This window comes from Sturnira hondurensis, unplaced genomic scaffold (genome assembly GCF_014824575.4).
Source record: "Sturnira hondurensis isolate 20B ecotype Veracruz unplaced genomic scaffold, ASM1482457v3 Scaffold0018399, whole genome shotgun sequence".
Lineage (NCBI taxonomy): Eukaryota > Metazoa > Chordata > Mammalia > Chiroptera > Phyllostomidae > Sturnira > Sturnira hondurensis.
In genome coordinates this window covers 1,702,490-1,720,783 of record NW_028091030.1, presented here as the reverse complement: position 1 = coordinate 1,720,783, position 18,294 = coordinate 1,702,490, and the positions used below count along the sequence as shown (strand labels likewise).

The 18,294-nt window shown below is 49.1% G+C and overlaps 1 protein-coding gene across 5 annotated transcripts in view; it reads right to left on the bottom strand.

Moving 5' to 3' along the window:
- Nucleotides 1-18,294, bottom strand: part of PRDM11 (PR/SET domain 11) — an 84,430-nt gene that overhangs the window by 25,908 nt on the left and 40,228 nt on the right. For all 5 annotated transcript variants that reach the window (XM_037069051.1, XM_037069054.1, XM_037069056.1 and 2 more), the window contains exon 5: nt 2,990-3,057. In XM_037069051.1, the coding sequence (XP_036924946.1) occupies nt 2,990-3,057 (68 nt within the window). The remainder of the gene's footprint in view (nt 1-2,989; nt 3,058-18,294) is intronic.

The following is an 18,294-nucleotide window of genomic DNA, read 5'->3' as shown; positions in this document are numbered from 1 at the left end:
ATGTGCAGGGAGCCGCCGGGGGCCTTAACCAAGCGGGCAGCGTGGCCCTTCCCCGATTCTGACCCGGAACCCGCTCTGGCTCTGGAACTCAGTGTCCACAGTGTGGTTCCGTCCACCCTGCAACCAGTGCCCAAAGGTCCACCCAAGACAGGAACCCAAGGTATGGAGGGAGAGCTGGGACCTGATTCACGTCTCTGACTGCTGCCAAAGCTTCAGTGGGTGGCCAGGAGCACAGAGACCCTTCCCCTCTCCCCTCTTCCCCACGTCCCTCCAGAGCGCCGCTGCCCCAGAGGCAAGGCGGAGGCAGAAGAGGAAGATGGGGCCTGGGCCTGGCACTCGGACAGTCCTGGGGCTGGAGGCCGAGTGTCCTCTGCAGACCCGTTCCTGTAAAACAAGGGCGTCGGTTCTAGCGTCGCCTCCCAGGGCCGCCAGGAGGATTGCGTGCAGGGCTGTCTCAGTCTCACCACTGTTGGCATTTGGGGCTGAAAAATTCTTTGTTAGTGGGTGGGGGCGGGGCGGGGGCGGTGCCCTGGCAGTATGTGGGAGGTTTATCAGCACCTTGGCTTCTGCCCAAGAGAACCCAGTAGCATCCACCCATAGAGATGTGACAGCCAAACATGCCCCAAGAGACTGCCAAATACCCCCAGGGGGCAAAACAGCCCCCGGTCAGGGATCACTGATTTCATGAATGCACAACACCTAGCAGACGGCTGCCACTGAGTCCATGCTCCTTCTGTGAGTGCCGTTCTCTTCCAGGCCCACTTATTATTTGAGAAAACTGACTCCGTTCGATTTCCTACAAGACCCTAGGCTGTGACAGTGCAAGTGACTGGTGTCTGCAAAGGACAACAAGCTGTGCAAATGGCAGCTGCACACTCAGGGGGGAGGCAGATGAAGTGGCTTTCCCCTCCCCCTACCACCAGAGGGGCATCTCCAAGGCAATGAACCACAGGCCCAGCCCACCCACTCCTTGAGTCTTTAATGAGATGAGGGTCCTGCAGCTGTGACTGCCTTGGTGTCATTTGGGTCAGAATGGGCCTGGGGCAGGAACAGGACAGATCCTGTGCCAGCAAGGTAGTGGTGACAGAACCCACCCCACCCGAGGCTCAGGAAACCACGCTTTTGAGCACAAGCAGAAAGAACGCTATCGCAGCTATCGCAGCAGTCCGGGTCCCGCCACTGAATGCATCACCTTGACTTGCTCTGGACCTCAGTTTACCCCTGGAGCTTTAAAGCAGCACAGAGCGGTGGTTCCCAACACTAGTGGTGCATCAGAACTACTGCGGAGAACTTTAAAGGACACCAGCGCCCTGGGCTCAATTTCCGCCCAAGTAAAACAGAACGTGGGGTGCCAGATGATTGGTCACTTAGCTCAGATGATGAATCCCCTTCTTTGGAATTGTAGTGAGGCCTTGCTCCCAGGCTGGAAGGTCAGAGGTGGGTGCAAAAGTGGAAAAGAACCAGCTCTATGGGCCAAAGTTTCTGGAAGTGACAGTTCAGAAAGGCCTGACACCAGACAGCTTTCAGACACTCTCCTTCACTTGCCGACAGCCAGAGTGTGGCAACAGGGCACAGGAGCCCAGGCCAGGGGCCATCTGTTGGCCCACTGGACACCTGGTCCCCACTTCTGAGTCTTTACTCACTGTGCCTTCAAAGAAAAGTCTGGCCCCTTTGAAGGCTCGGTTCAAAGGCCCTCTTCCCACCTTTCATCTGGGCCCTCGAAGCCCACAGTTCTTGTCTCCACTCAGCAACTGTTTCAGAAAAAGCAGTTTCCATGGTGGAAGGTATGAGGCCTGGGAGGCCTGGGAGGGCGAGGTGCCGTAGGGGCTCTGACCAGCAGGTGCTCAGTAACCGCAGTCAGCGAGGGGAGGCAGTGGGGAGTGTGGGTTGCCTTCCCGGATACACAGTCAGGGAGTGGCTGAGGCTCTCAGGTGGGAGCACAGTGGGCAGTGAAGCCACAGAAAAGGGGAAGGGAGGCAATGCCACAACCTCCCTACCTCAAACCAATTTTCTCCTTGTTGGCTTGAGAAGTCTCAGAGGTCAAACACAGCAAACCCCTCACTGCCCTCCCTGCCAGCACAGTCTCTCAGCTCCCCCACTCCCACCCCTGTCTCCACGAGTCACAGAACGACAGGACACCAACCAGAGGGCCCAATCCGCGATGTGGCAGTGCCCCCGGGTCCAGCCATCCGAGGCCTGCCTTCCCTCCCAGCCCAGACCCAGACCCCAGTCACCACTCCCAAGTCCCAGACAGAGGCCACCAAAAAGGCAACAAGGTAAATCTGACCTGCCACCCCCACCCCCAGACGCCACCACCACCAGCAGGGTCCTGGCATACGGCACAGTCCAGCAGCACAGAACCAAAAGGGGAGCCTTCGGAGTCCAAGCGCGGCTCAGCTTCTGGGTGACCCTGGCCAGTCTCCTGCTCTCCCTGGCTGGCCATGAAGGGTCCTTCTGGTGCTAACTTCTGTCCCAACCCTGGACCACAGTAAAACCACTCTGGAAAGTGCTCATGCCTGGGCCGCAAGCACCGTCGGAAACAGCGAGATTGTGCCAGAAACCTTCTTCTCCACAGAGGCCATTTAAACTGCTGTGGCTGCCCTGGGGTGGGTCCTGCACCACACCAGCAGGAGTCTGCCCTGTGAGCGGTGCCACGGTGCTCCGTGAGGGGCAGCCCCTGTGTGGGAATGCTGCCAGGGGCCAAGGGCCAGGGGCCTGAGTACTCTAGACATACTGAGACAAGTGCAGTCTCTAGGGGTCCCTGTAGTGCACGCGTCTGGCCTCAGGCCTCCTCCAGAGCCCCCTGATAGAAGCCTGGGGAAAATAGAGGGTCACCTAGAGCTAGACACATCCCAAACCCCACAAACAGCAGTCCCAGGGTCTTCAGGGGCCTCCACCACTGGAGACGCCAGAGGCCCAGCACGCTCCCTTGGCCTCCTTCCAGAGTTCAGGCCAGGCTCCAGGGCGATCAGCAGAGAGCAGGACTCACCTCATCCAGTTGGCTTTAGTCTCGTCTGACCCGTCTATGGACTTGTAGCGGTTATTCTTGTCCACGATCTGGAAGACAGAGAGAGAGTCTAGAATAGGCCATACAGGAGGGGGCTCTCGTATTATGGGGCTCCTCCCCAAACCAGGGCCCAGGGCCTGGCCCCACCTGCTACTGCACGGGAACTCCCTCTCGCCCTCGGTAGGATGTCAGCACTGTTGCAGGGCTGAAACCCAGCTTGGGCCACAGCAAAATCTAGGCTCTATCTTCCTTTTCTTTTTTTCTCTTTATCCCTTCCTCCCTCCCTCCCTCCCTCCCTCCCTTTCTCTCTCTTTCTCTCTTTCTCTCTTTCTCTCTCTCTCTCTCTCTCTCTCTCTCTCATCTCTGTGGGAGACAGAGGCCAGCACTGGGTGACTAGACATACAGACACACGTGGTTTGAGAGAGCTCCTCTTCTCCCAAATCTCTGAATGTTCAGGACCCTCAGGGTTTGGGCTGAGCCCCTTTGTCTTCTGTAAAATTGTCATTATTTCATCATCACCCTTGAATCAGACCTCGGCTGGGTACGAAATTTTAGGCAGATTAAGTTTTATTGTCTTTCAGCGCTTTTGAAGATTGCCCAAAAGGCTGCCATGAGCTCTTCAGCAACCCACTGCTGTCGTTTTAATGTTGTCTAATGCTGTGCTTTTGCGGACAATCTGTCTATGGTAAATTTTAAGACTTCCTCTTTATTCTTGATCTGTCCTTTCACTGTGTGGTCTTGAAGTAGAGATATACTTTTAAACTTTTTGCACCTTACTTGGTGAGCACTTGACAGGGCATATCTCTTTTTCAATTCTGAAAAATTCTCAGCTATTATGCTTTCGAGTATAGCTCCTTGGTCATTTTCTCCAGTCTCTGTTTGAAGAATTTCTATTAAATATATTCGGGAGCAGCTCAATTTATTCTCCATGTCTTTTAAGCACCCCTTCACATTTCTCTCTCCCTTTCTCTTTCGGGGTATTGAGTGCCCTGGGAAAATTTCTCAGAACTCCCTTCCAAATCACTAATTCTCTCTTTGACTGTGTCCAGTTCAGAGTTTGTCCAGCTACTGAGGTTCTTCCCTTCTTTGAGGTCTACCTTTCTATCAGGTACTTTTAATGCAATTAATACTTTTCACAGAATTTTTAATGGTGAAAATTTTAAAATATTTTACATTTTCAATTTTTACATCCATCTTCTCTCAGTTTGCCTTTTTGTTCTATGCTACGTCCATTCCGTTTCCTTTTCTAACAGCTTTATCGAGGCGTGACTGACACATCACGCAGCCCTTGGTATGTCCTGGCAGATGCCCGCATCCAGTGTGATGATCGAGAAGACCAACGTGTCCATCACCCCAGAGTCCCTTGGGCCCCTGTAATCTCGCATCAGCTGCCTATCTTCAGTGAAGTGTCTGTTCAGATCGTTTGTCCATTTTTTAAAGTGCGAATTTATTCCTTATTGTTGAGTTTTGAGAGTTTTTAAAAATACATTTTGGAATCAATTCCTTTACCATAGATATGATTTACAAATATTTTCTCCTAGCCTTTGGCTTGCTTATTCATTCTCTTAATGATGTCTTTATAAGAACAGAGGTTTTCAATTCAAACAAACACACAAACAATAACCCCCTGTCTTGATATTTTCAATGGATGTTCTCCTTCCTTTATTTCTTTGAGGCTCCTCAGGCTGTGACTGCTAGTTATCTCTCATCATCTATCATTACCCCTGCACCTGCGGTAACAAACCCCCTGAACTATAACTGGGCACCTGGCTACTTACAGTAACAGAATACAGTTTTTGCTTCTCCTCTGGCTAAGTTCTGGCCAATAGAATGTAGATGAAAGTGCCGTGTGTCAGCTTCCTGAAAACTTTTTCAAAAGACGGCTGATACGTGCGCTGCTACCACCCTGCTGCCTGGAATACAGATGTGATAGCTGGTGGTCTGACTACCAGCTTGGGCTCTGAGGATAACCTGAGCCTTGAGATAGGATGAGCCAGATCCAGCTTTGTTCCTTGAGGCCTGGGTCGGGCCGAGCCACCTCATGAGAATATGTTCATAAAAGGAAACTTAATTCTTATTTTGCTTGAGCCATTGTTATTTCGAATCTCAGTTACTCGAAGTCCAATCTACTCCTGATAGAGACCCTAAACAGTGAAATTCGTTTTTAGAATACTCTACTAATTTTATTGTAGAGTGAATTCATTTGTCATTGACTTTTGGAGACTGTCTTTTTTACATCAGTTTTCTTCATTAGTTTGGAGATTCATTCCATTTGAAGGTTCATTTTGAGTCGGAGTCCGTCTGCCCATCTCTCTCTCCCTCACTTTTATTTTAAGCAGCCAGTCTGGCTCCACTCTCCGTCTCTCACGGGGCACTTCTATTTGATGTTGCCCTAGAGGAGCTAAAATCCGCCACCGCCCTGCCTGCTCCAGACCGGAGCCCTGCAGCCCTCTGTTTCCAGCTCTGCGATCACTTCGTGTTTCTCTCTCTCTCTCTCTTTTGCGTCTCTCACTGCAGTATGTTCGTCGGTTGGCAGAATGGGCTGGGGCTCAAAGCATGAACTCTCAATCCACCTGGACTGAGGGTCTTGCTCCCCCCGCACACCTTCCTACCTGTACTCTTTCTACGGATATTCACATCTATTCCGAGACTCTCAAATCGTTCGTTATTCACAATATTTTATTTCAAGCTCCAGATGTGAATATCTAATTTCCCATATCACATCCCCCCTTGGATGTCTCATGGGCATCTCAAACTTACCTTGGGCCTCACCCCTAAGTCTATACATCTCTCATTCTTCCCATCACAGAATTAGAAACCACCATCCACTCAGGTTTTAAAAAGAAAATCACGCCTACCAAAAACCACTGAGTAATACACTTTAAACGGGTAAACTCTATGGTATGTAAAATATATCTCAATAAAACTGGTTTTTAGAAAAAGGAAGTCACACTCCCCCCCTCCACCCCCCCATATTTAATCCCTCAGTGAGTCCTTCAAATCACATTTCAAAAATGTTCTTCTCCGATGCTTCCTGCGTATTCCCTTGTCCCAGGCCACCATCTGCTCCCTCTAGACAAGAGATCTGAACTAACCTCCCCAGTACCATTTCTTAACCCTCCACCAGTTCCCCTCAAAGCAGCCAGAGGAATCCTTTATCAGTGCAAATCCCATCGGGTCACTCTCCAGCTCAAGGGGGCAGCCACTGCATTTATGATAACACTCGGACTTACGTCACAGCCTTCATGATGACCTGGTCCCCATCTGCACCGCCCCCCCAGCTGCTCTTGAGCCTCTTTCCCCTCTCACTTTTCTGCAGCCAAAACAATCCAAGAGTGAATGGCTACTCTGGTCAGGTCTGCTGCCCACAACCTCTTCTCCCCTAGTCTCAAAAATATAACAATCCTGAACTATCTCAAGCATTCAGAAATTACAGAGAACAATGCCGCTGACAGCCTGGTACCCATCAGCTAGAGCCGGTGAAAACCACCACCAGCAGGTTGGTCCCAGACCTCCCCTTTCTCCCGCCGTAAGAAAATACCAAGGTGTAACTGAAGACCATTGGTGCCTCCAAGTCATTCTCCTGCTCGCCCTCCCTCCAAGGGTAACCTCCATCCCGAAGCTGGTGGGGAGCCTCCCCACCTTCACTCTACAAGGACCGTTCTAAAAACAATGTACAGAACTGGTTTCACACGTTTGTAAAGTTCACAGAAATGGAACTTTTGCACACTTTCCCACTGAACTTTGCATGGCTGGTCCCTTATTTTTGGACTCTCAGTCACTGTCATCTTTTCAGAAGAAGCTCGTCCTAGACTGGACTTCAAGAAGTTTCTCCCAGGCAGCACTCTGGCCTCCACACACCTGCCTCCACTCAGCGCTTTTGCCGTGACATTATCCTGTTACGTCTTTTTTGGAGACCTACTTACAAGGTGCATTTTGGTTATTGCTGCTGCTTCTCTACCTATGGATTTGGTAACTGACCGTCTCCCTCACTAGACCATCAGCTAACGAAGGCAAAGTACACCACTCCCAACACAGCACATGGCACAATATTGGTTGAATGGATGGCTTGTTGGATAAAGAATCTTTTAAGTATAAAGCAAATTAAAGAAAAAATTCAGAGAATGTTACTGTTTTAGTAAAGAGGAAACGAGTGGGTTGCTGGAGCTGGCTTATACTAGCTAATGAGAGATGATTGTAAAATTTTCCAAAATTTTGTGACCCACTTGTTAAACCCAGCCATTATTAAAAATTAAGTTATATAAACTTGCACAGCAATTAAGTCATATTTTTAAAAGGTAATAAGTACTCACAGCTTACCACCTCCCAATAATTTCCCTACGTTGTACTATTATTTACGTCCTTGAAGGTGCGGACACCTGCCGCACCTGCGCGGCGGAAACACTGTGTGGCCGTCGCTCCTGCAGCTCTGCTCCCAGCTGCTCGCTCAGTGCCTTTGTGCCGGTAGCTTGTAGTCAGCTGTGGTGGGAGCATTTACACCCGGGAAATTGGCACATATAACCATCACCCCCCACAACCCCACCACCGGGTTATTAAGCATCTGGCCATGTGTATGCGGGTTTTTTTTTTAATTAAAAAAATTATTTCTAGAGAGAAAGTAAGGGAAGGAGAAAGAGAGGAAGGGAAACATCGGTGTGAGAGAGAATCATGGATCAGTTGCCTCTCGTACGCCCCCCAACCAGGGGTAGAATCTGCAACCCAGGCCTGTGCCCTGACCAGGAATCAAACCGGTGGCTTTTCGCCTTGTGGGATGATGCCCAACCCGCTGAGCCACACCGGCCAGGGCTACGCCTCTGTTTATATGTGCATGGAGAGTCTGGGAGACACGTATCTCCGGAGGGGAGGAGAGAGGAAAGGGGGATGAGGCTTTGGTTCATTTGTCTATTCATGAGACTGCACTGCCTTGAGGTTTAAAACTCTGAGACAGAAGAGAAAACGTGCAGCCCAGGCCCCTCCTCCCCGCAGTGCCCCCAGAGGATGCCCTGTCTTCAAAGGACCCTCCCCTGGAGTCTCACAGAACCCTGCCCTTTATCAGAATCCTAATCACTCTACATTACCATTTTCTGATCTTCCTTCTCCTGGGGACCAAAGAGAAGCCTCTGTAGACCTGGCAGCCAGTAGCAGGAGCGCCTACTGGGGGGTAAGAGTGCAGGGGCCAGAAGAACTGACTCCACCTTTTATAAGTGAGTGGCCTTGGGCAGAAGACTTCACGGGCCATGCCTCAGTTTCCCCATCTATGAAATGGAGTAAAAACCAACATCAGACATTACTGTCATGACTGGTGTGGAAGGCACTCACAAGTGACTGCGGTTAGCATTGGGATCGGGATAGCAAATATCAATGGAGGGAGGAATGTTAGTTGTCACTCATTCTGAGCGACGGGAGGTCTGTGGGTCAACAGTGGGTGGCTGTGATCAGCCTGTTTTGCAGCTTTCACTGGGCAGAGAGACCTGGGTGGGAGCCACCTGAGGCTTCTGTTGCTGGGTTCAGATCCAGACACTAACTGAGGGCTGTTTCTTGGCTTATCTTTCCTGCCAGTCAGGATTTTCTCAAATCGAGCATTCATTCACTCAACAAATATCACTGAGCAAGCAGCTACAGGCTCTGAGAAATGGAGATCCAAGCAGAGAATGTCTTTTCTCTCACAAAACTCACAGTCCAGGGGGACACGAAAGAGAGGTTGCCGAGGCGGCCCATGGGTCATAATGTGGTGGGGATTTTTTGAAATGTGGGAACTCTGAGCTGGAGCTCTGTACTTGGGAGTCAGTCGAGGACCTTCTTAGGGGGTGTGGCACCTAAACTGAAGTCTTGAAAAAGAGGAGGGTAAGGGTGTTCTAGGCAAAGGGAGCAGTGACTGGCAGAACCACAGAAGGCACGTAGACCATGTCGCATGTCAGCAATAAGCCCAGGTGACCCGAAGTACAGATCGGGATACAGGCTTCCAGCCCTGGACTGGGATGGCCCTGGCCATCCAGGGGCAGATGCTTGGGACCAAGGCCCCAGAAGCTGGTTTCCCAGAGTCCTCCCTTGTATTCTCCCTTGAGGTCAACTCCTTGGCCCCTCTGAGCCTGGTATTTCAGGAACTAGCTCAAGCTCTGAGCACTGTGATGTGAGACAGACTTTGATAGCAGTGCTCTGGGTCTGGGCTGGTCAGCTTGGGAATGGGGCCCTGGCCTGGAGCAGAAGAGCCCAGAGGAAGCAGAGCCATCGTCAATGGTAGGAAGCACTGCCATACTGAAGAGGCAGGACCCGACCAGCGTGCACTTAGAAGATGCAGACGTTGGTAGGTGGAGGGCTGAAGCCAGGGAGGCTGAAGAAAGAGTGCGAATCCATCTTAAATGACCTCTAAAAGTCTGCCTAAACTAAGATCGTATGTGGACAGATCCTCAGAAAATAATATGAAAGCATGAGTTTTAGCCCCCTGGGTCAAGCATGGTCCATGTGGACCAGAGTGCTATTTTTGACCATGGTAATAACCAATAAAAACATCAATAATAAAACATGAACAGATGCCATGGAGCAATTTCACACTGCCAAGTGCTCCGTCCCATTAATTCTCATAACTCTATGAAGCTGCTACTATTATCCTCACTATATAGGTTAGGAAACTGAGGTTCAAGGTTGTTAGATATCTTGCCTAAGGCCACAAGGGAAATGGGCGTGGAAGCTGGAGTTCAAACTCAAGTCTCTACCAGTACAGTGCATGCTCTTTAGCACTTGGCGGAGTGAGGGATGGTACCCACGCCCTCCCTCCAATGACCTTGTCAGAATCCACCAGAAACGTCCTGGAATCCTCTGTGAACTCCCATCTTTTTCTCTGGTTTGAGAGAATTTGCTATGTGAGTATGCATTTAATAGGGAGGAATGTTCTGCTTTGCCAGAGGATGTCTGCCACAATCGAGGATTCACTGGCGGATTCCCGAAAATGATCACATAACTGGATGCCGCGGAGATTGGATTTTCAAAACCTGACTTGCTTGCAACTTTCCAGGAATCCATCAAATCCACAAAACATTTGGATTTTCAGTCCCACTCCTAGTCTTGGAGCAGAACGCTCACAACAATGATTTATAAAGCAGTTCACAGTTGACAAAGTGCTTTCACACATCACGCACATCACGCACATCACATCTCAGATGCTCCTCCCAGAACCACAGGAGGCAGGCAGCAACATCACCTCTGTTCTCTAGCTATTTTCCAGTCCAGCAAGCAGACGAGCAGAGGGATGAAGAGGCTGGCCTGAACTTGAACTTAAACTCTGGCCTCTGCTACAACCAGAAACAGTGTGAAGGGCACTTAAGCTGGAGGGGGTCTCTGAGATGATTCAGGTCTCGGTTCCAAACCTGGTGTCCACAGACAGGCTTTGGCAAGGGACAGGGGTCCCTTAAAGCGTGTGTAACATTTCGTAAATATTGATGTATAACTTCCTGGATGACTCAGAAATGTTTGAAAACCATGATCTAACCCTTCCCCTGCCCATTTTACTGATACTGGAATTAGTACTTTCTTTTGTCATTCTTAAACTATCTTTTATCAAATTTCAACAAAGCCCTGGAGGCCTGGTAAATGAGGCGTGTTTACCTGCAATCCCAAATTCCACATCCAGGTTTCACATTCTGTAAGTTTACTCACAACCCCTCAGCCTTTCTTGCAGCCCATGTGAGGCTAGCTGGAGATGCTGCAGCTGGCTGTGGTCTGTTCAGCACCTGCTCTTGGCCAGGCGTGCAGCAAGCTCTAATACCCATGGCTCTCTATGTTCTACTAGATTGGCCACCCCATTTTATGGAGGTGAAAACCAGAGCTCGGAGAGAGCAAGGGACCTGCTCAAAGACACTCTTTCCACAGGTGGTAGGCATGTCTGAGCCCAGAGCCCAGGGACTGAGTCAAACAGCTCTTCCCTTCCCAAGGCCCTGTGCTCTGCTTGTACAAGGCCCCCAGCCTAGGACCAGCCTCAGGACCAGTGGTCTCAGAACACACTTGGCTTTACTCTTCATAATCAATCTGGCTGCCGGTGAAGCTGGTGAAAAGAGCTCTGGGGCAAGAATGAACCCTGTCTCTTAGTCATGCCATTGCATAAAGGTCTCGGGGCAAGTGTGGGGGAGAGGTCCAGGAGATTCTGCCCAATTGGGAGGCAGCAAAAATGCAAATGCAAATGTGAATGGGCCTGTGGCTGGAGAGAAATTAGATAGAAATAAATCTGCAGCATCAGTGATGGATCTGAAGGGTCCTCCAGATTAACACGGCCGAAGGCAGCAGCTGACAGGGCTGGTGTGAAAAGCACTCCACACGGTGGCTCAGTACACAGCCTGCACATCCACTGTGGGCGGCTCTTCATCTCTCTCCCTCAGTGAGAAGAACAAGAGATGGAAGAAAAGCAGACAAAAGAACCAAAGCTCTCCAAAGCCACTTCACACCTGCTAAGATGGCTAGAATCAAAAAGTCAGATAACCGCAAATGTCAGCAAGGATGTGGAGAAATCAGAGCCCTCAGACACTGTTGGCGGGAATGTAAAATGGCCCAGCTACTCTGGAAATCAGTCTGGCAGCTCTTCAAACGATTAAACACAGAGTTAGCATGTGACCCAGCAATTCCACTCTGAGGTACACACCCAGGAGACATGAAAACATGTGCCCACACAGAAACCTGTGCACAGTGTCTACAATAGAACTTTTAGCAGCTGAAAGGTGGAAACAACCCAGCTGTCCATCCACGGATAATGCAAAAACAAAATGTGGTATATCCATGCAATGGAGCATCATTCAGCCATAAAAAATGATACATCCTACAACATAGATGAACCTTGAAAACATTAAGCTAAGTGACAGAAGCCGGTCATGCAAGACTACATACTGCATGACCTCATTCATATAAAATGCCTAGCACAGAGAAGTCTATAGAGATAGAAAGTAGACTAGTGGGTGGGAGGGAGTAGGGGAAAGGAGCTGGGGTGAGAGCTAAAAGACATCGTTTCTCCTTAAGGTGATGAAAATGTTCTAAGATTAGTGGTGATGGTTGCACAACATGCATCTGTGAATATACTGAAGACCACTGAATCACACGTTGTAAATAGGTTAATTGCATGGTATGAGACTCATATCTCAGTAAAGCTGTTGAAAATGAACACCTGCCAGAATTCATCAGCAGCAATCAGACAAGGAAAAGGAAACAATCATATACCATTGGCTCGAAAAGAATTCTCTAGAGAAGCAGGAGTCCACGTGACTGGGGAAGACCAAGTTCATTGAGATATTCCTATCTGGGGCTGGAGATAGGAGCTTGAGCGTTACTCCGAAGTCCTGGCCCCATGATGAGCTGTGTAGCCCTGGACAAGTAACCTGGCCCTTTAAGCCCCCGTTTCTTGATCTGTAAAAGGGGGATGATCAACCCATTCCACAGCATGGCTGTGAGGATGCAAAGGGTTAAGGCACACAAGTGTCCTAGTGCCTAACAAATGGCAGCCATTTTTGTTGATCTTGTTGTGTTGCTGTTGACATCACACAACAACCGGGGTCCCGTGGGGGTTTCGAGGTGCTGAATCAGGCTCCAGGGGTGTGGATCAGACAAGACCTCTCCTGGAGAAATTTTCAAATACCAGCAAACCCCAAATACCCTATTCCTAAAGCTAGGAAGTTTATTCAAAATTAGTGTTTCTCAACCTAGGGTCTTTGGATATATTCTCAAGATCTGAAAGTTCTAAGAATTTTTGACTCAATGTTTTCAGTTTTAAACATCAACATAGGGAAGTGACCCTACGACTGCCATCCACACAAAAGTATTGTGCTGTGACTAAGTTGGCACCTGGGGTAGACTGGATTCTTGGCCCCAGTTCTCACCTCTCCCTCCCACCCTTGGCCTGTAGTACTTCTCTGCTCCTTGACCTTGGGTTCAGCCAGATGGTTTGTTTGACCAATAGGAAATTAACATACGCAATACAAGCAAAGGCTTGAAATGTGCTTAAGAGGATGGGCTTGCCCTCTGGGACCTCTACCTTCGCCAGGAGAGGTGCTTTCCCAGGGAGCCCCTGACCTTCAGTCTGGGTCCAGAACAAACACACACGGAGCACACACCTGGCTCCCAGGGGCGGAGCTACGGGCCAAAGCCCGGGGCAGAGCAGCCCAGCCACGTCCAGCTAACATGGCTGAACCACACTCAACCAGCGCCTACGTGGGCAGGAATAGCCGATTGTCGTTCTGCACCAGGGGTCTGCAAACCATGGCCTGTGGGCTCAATGCAGCCTGCGACCTGTTTGTGTACCACCCACCCTCTAAACACAGTTTGTACACTCCCAGATGGTTAGAAATAAATTGAAAGAAGAGTATTTCATTGTGTGAAAATTATATGGAAATCAGATTTCTGTATCCACCAGTGAAGTGTTACCCCTCCCATGGCTGCTCTCACACTGCAATGGCAGAGCTGTGTAGTTGTGATGACACACTATGTGGCCCACACAGCCTGGAAGCTTCACTGTCTGGCCCTTTACACAAAAAGTTTGCTGACCCATGCTCTGTACCACTGAATTTGGAAGTAGCTTGTCACGCAGTACAACACCAGTTATTACTACTTAACATGAGCCCATGAAGAAAGAATAAGATGCAAGCTTAACACATATATGATGCATTCTGGCAAAGGAAAGACTAACAAACACCAAGGCAGCTGCGCTAACAAATGATTTCCCAGTGTTTCAAATGCAGACAAACAAAGAAAATAAAGGCATCTCATGGCGCACAAGAGCATGGACCTGCCAAAGGCCAAAGAATCGTTTCAGTCGTCACTACCACGTTCACCTTACAAACAGCACCTTAGATCTGAGATGTTCAGCTGACTTTGTTCATTTGAATTCTGTTGGTATGGGGAGTTCTTGTTCATTTTATATCTGTACATCTGTCTTGGTTCTGTAATTATACAAAATAGGTTTTAAAAGCTATGAGAAGTGTTTTTATCTAGCTTTCTCTTTATGCATCTTTAAGGGACATTAAAAGTCGAGGGACAAGCCACGAGTTGGGGGCGGAGAGCACCGCTGTACAGGTGCTCGGGGGCAGGAATGAAGAAGGTCGAGTGAGGAGCTGGTTCGGAGTGAGGAGCTGAACGGAGACGTTGGACCATTCAGGAGGCTTCTCATGTCTCACTCTGGTTCCTGTATGAAGACTTTGAGAATCACAGACTCCGTTCCAGCCAGAACTTGTTCGCCAGCATATATTTTGGAGAGGATCTTTGGCTTTGTTTGTGACCCAAAAACCAAACTACCAGCATTTATAAAATAGTTACACAATCCAAGCTCATTAAATGCTTCTGGTGTTACGAGGAATGTTAGGATCGAGGTGCATATTTTCATTCCTGAAAAGAGCTGATATTGAATCAAGAGTCTCTTAAGATCCGTATCTTAGAACAGAAGAAAAGTGACTTTTTTCTAGCATTGTGATCCACTTTTCCTTCTAAGCACACTCTACTTCTGCTATACCCTGTGCGTATTCCCCTTGCCAACATTATAGGTGTGCCCCGGGGCCTTTGTATGTGCAGTGCCCACTGCCTGCAATTCACGTTCTCTCAATTCTTGATTCCTCAGGCCACTCATTTCAACTCATCCCTCAAAATCTAGTTCTGGCCTAGAAGCAAGGAGAGCCCGGTAACAATGTGCACACCTATCGCCTAGAGATCCTGGTTTCTAAATATTATTCCCCACTAAAATGAATCAGAGCCCCCAAGAAAGATGGCTAAGCGTACCTTTTTGACCTGGAAAGTAAGAAAGTGCTAAAATAAGAACAAGGAGCCAGTCTGAACAACCCCCCACTGGCCAGTTCTAGGGTAATTTAAACATCAAAAAGAATAATGACAGTAATAGACTGGAACACCTTGAAGGAAAAAAGAATTCATGAGTCCATACTGATACTAAAAATAATTTTTAAATTGGGGATGGGGTAAGGAGAGAAGTTAGAACACTTTTTTTTAAACAAAAGAATGTCAAGTATCAATGTAGAAGGTATAGTTAAAAATCATTTCAAACTAAGAATAATAATTGATACCAGCAAGAATCATCCATCACTGCTAAAACCATCAGTAAAAGACACGGCAAGCGGACACCACGTGCCTCCTGATGTCCACAGCGAAGAAGACACAACATCGGCCGCACCAAAAATCTACAGTCTGAGTCTATAATGAGGAAGCAATCAGACCATCTGAACCGTGGGACACTCTGCAGACAACTGCCCTTAACTCTTCCAGAGTGTCGATACCACGAAAGAGAAAAACAATGCGGGGAGAGCCGTTCTAGAATAAAGGAGACTAATGAGACGTGACAACTAAACGCAATGTGTGATGCCTGAGTGCATCCTGGGGGGCGGGACCTGACTCCGGGTCATCGGAAAACCATGAGTATGGATTGCAGTTGAGATGATATTGCATCCATGGTTAGGTTTCCTGAGTGTAAATAATTACATCATGGCTATGTGGGACAGGGGTCACAAAGTACTGCCCGAGGTCAAGTCCAGCAAGCCACCATCTGTTTGTATATAGCCTGCAAGGTTTTTGCTATCTTAATAAATGAAAAAAACTTCTCATACACTTTCACTGATAAAATTTTCAAATTTATATGAAATTCAAAATTTTTAGAGGTTTTATTTACTTATTTGTAAACAGAGGGGAAGAGAGGGAGAAAGAGAGGGAAAGAAATATTGATCTGTGTAGTTGCTTCCCGTGCATCCCCTGCTGGGGACCTGGACTGAAATCCAGGCACATGCCCTGACTGGGAATCGAACTGGCGACCCTTTGGTTCACAGGCTGGCACTTAATCCACTGAGCCACACCAGCCAGAGCTGAATTTCAAATTTTTAAGTGTTTATAAATAAAGTTTTATTGGAACACTCATCCATTCGTGTACTGTCTATGGCTGTTTTTACCCTATGACGGCAGAGTTGATTACTGGAGACAGACTGTCTAGCCTGTAAAGACTGACATATATCAAACAGTTTGGAAGAAAATAAACAAAAATAAAGTCATTGTTATCAAGTGTTAGCAGTAGGTAGATCTAGACACAGGGTGTGAGGGTATTCACTATACTACTCTTGTAACTTTTCTATAGGGTTGGACATTTTTCAAAATAAAGAGTTCGTAGAAATCAACCAGCAAGCATGCAAAGCACATGCTCACACCAGTGCACACAGACATGCCCAGCCTGTGTCAAATGTCCCTTCTTCCCTTCTCTGGGCTCCCCAGCTTGGTCAAACCTGCCTGTCCGTGCTGCAAAGGCCTGCCCACACGCCCCTCTATGCTGGTTACTGAGGGGTTTCCAGAGGGCGTGCCACGAACTTTCACACATCCAATTTCAAGTTTTAAAATAAATCCCCGATTTACGATGGAAGCTGAAATGGAAAACGCTGCCACACATTTCACAGTGGCGTCCCCCAGGACAGCAGGAGTCTGGCGGGCGGACAGTGGGTAAGCAAGCCCACCACACACTGTCCTCCAAATAAGGACCTCTGGGCTGACCTGCTCAGGAGCTACCTGGGACTTCTCCCGTTAGGGAGAGTACACACTGGTAGCTGCCCAGGCTCGCTGTTCCCAACTGCTGCCAGACTGGGATCCCATGTAGCTAAAAGTCCATGGACAGGTCATTATGGTGCACACAATTAGCCTTATTCCTGGCTCCATTTAGGGCCTCCACCCTTGTTTTTCTTTCTTCTCTCCCAGTTTTAACATGCTATCATGTTATATTTTATGTATCCTGCTAGACTGCCCTAAATCCCTACTGGAACAAGACTGGGTCCAAGTAAGTGACTGAAATAGAAACTCCATGCCTGCCTCCTCTTTCTCCTGCCTCTTCGCCCGAGCACATGGCTGCCAGGCCCTCTGCAAGCACCTCACGCCTGCAGCAGCATCTGTGGCCGGGCCTGCCATGTCTGAGGGCGGCCTGGCAACTTCAGCAATGAGGTACGGAGTTTACAATTCCCAGTGAGATGAGAAAGCAGAAGGAGGGGTATTTCTTTTCTAAACAGCCAGAAGTGAGGATAAAACCCCTTCCAAGGTGGCCAGGCCATGAAGTAAAGGTACCAAGTAGAAATGGTCGTTTGGTCCATCTAACCCCAGGCTGTGTCCCTATCCCCGAGGGCACGCACTGGGACCAGTATCGCAGACAGAGAGGGCACTTGTGCTGCACAGGTAAGAAGAACAGAACGGAGTCAGCCAAGGCCAGGGGGTAGGACCAGGTGATGTGAGGAAGGGAGGTGAAGAGCACCGGGAGGCAGAATGAGGGGGCGGGTCTCACTGCCCAGCTCAGTGACTCCCTGGCTCTTTAGCTTTGTGAGGAATGACTCACCCTCTCCGGGCCTCAGTTTTCTCAGCTGTGCAAAGGATGGAATAATATCTACTTGATGGAGGCACCGCTAGGATTAAGTGGGAGCATGTGATCAGGTGCCAAGCAGGAGCCCAGAGAGACAGTAAGTGCTCAATAAACATTGATGGCTATGCCACGATCAGCCCCATTTCCACCAGAGCAGAGTGTGCACGCTGAGGAGGTGTGGAAGGGAAGGTGTAGTGCTGGATGGCGGCCAGAGCTTTGAAGGCACACTGAAGGTCAGGGAGAGACATTAAATATGGCTTTGGAACAGGATTTGACCAACAAATGCAGCTTATTTAGAATGTGAGGCTTCCAGATTCTGACCCAAACCACATCTGGGACACACACACACACACACACACACACACACGTCCTGCTTTCTCGAGCCATTCTGCACATCTGTTCTCTCTAGGCCTGTAAGACCTCTCACTTCTCTGGAGCGCAGAGGTCAAAGCTTCCACATGCAACTTTCAGCCACTCCCTCCCCTCACCCATCCACAGGCTACATACAGTTCAGGATCCTAGGAAGGAACCTGCAGGGCAGCAGCCTGCTGGCCTCCAGTCCCGCCCCAGCACCATGGGCCACACCCACTCCTGATGGGGTGCTGGTCTATGACCAGGGTGCAAATTCCAGGGCTTGCTCGTCTGCCATTTCTCCAGACCCCAGACGCACGCCAGCCCACCAACCTGGGAAGCTGCCTGCTTTACAGACCCCAGCCTGCCTGGCCGCACTGACCCCAGGTGCAGACTGACTGGTGGGAAAAGGAGGGGATCCTAGCAGCCCTGCCCTGGGCATGGCTCTGGATCTGCTCCCCTGGCCACCGCAGGCTGAGAAGCCATCACCCTTCTCTGTTGAACTTCTATCCATCCTTCAAGACCCATCTCCAATCTGTCCAACCCAAACCAAGTCCCCTGTCCCTATCCCTAGAGCCTTCTG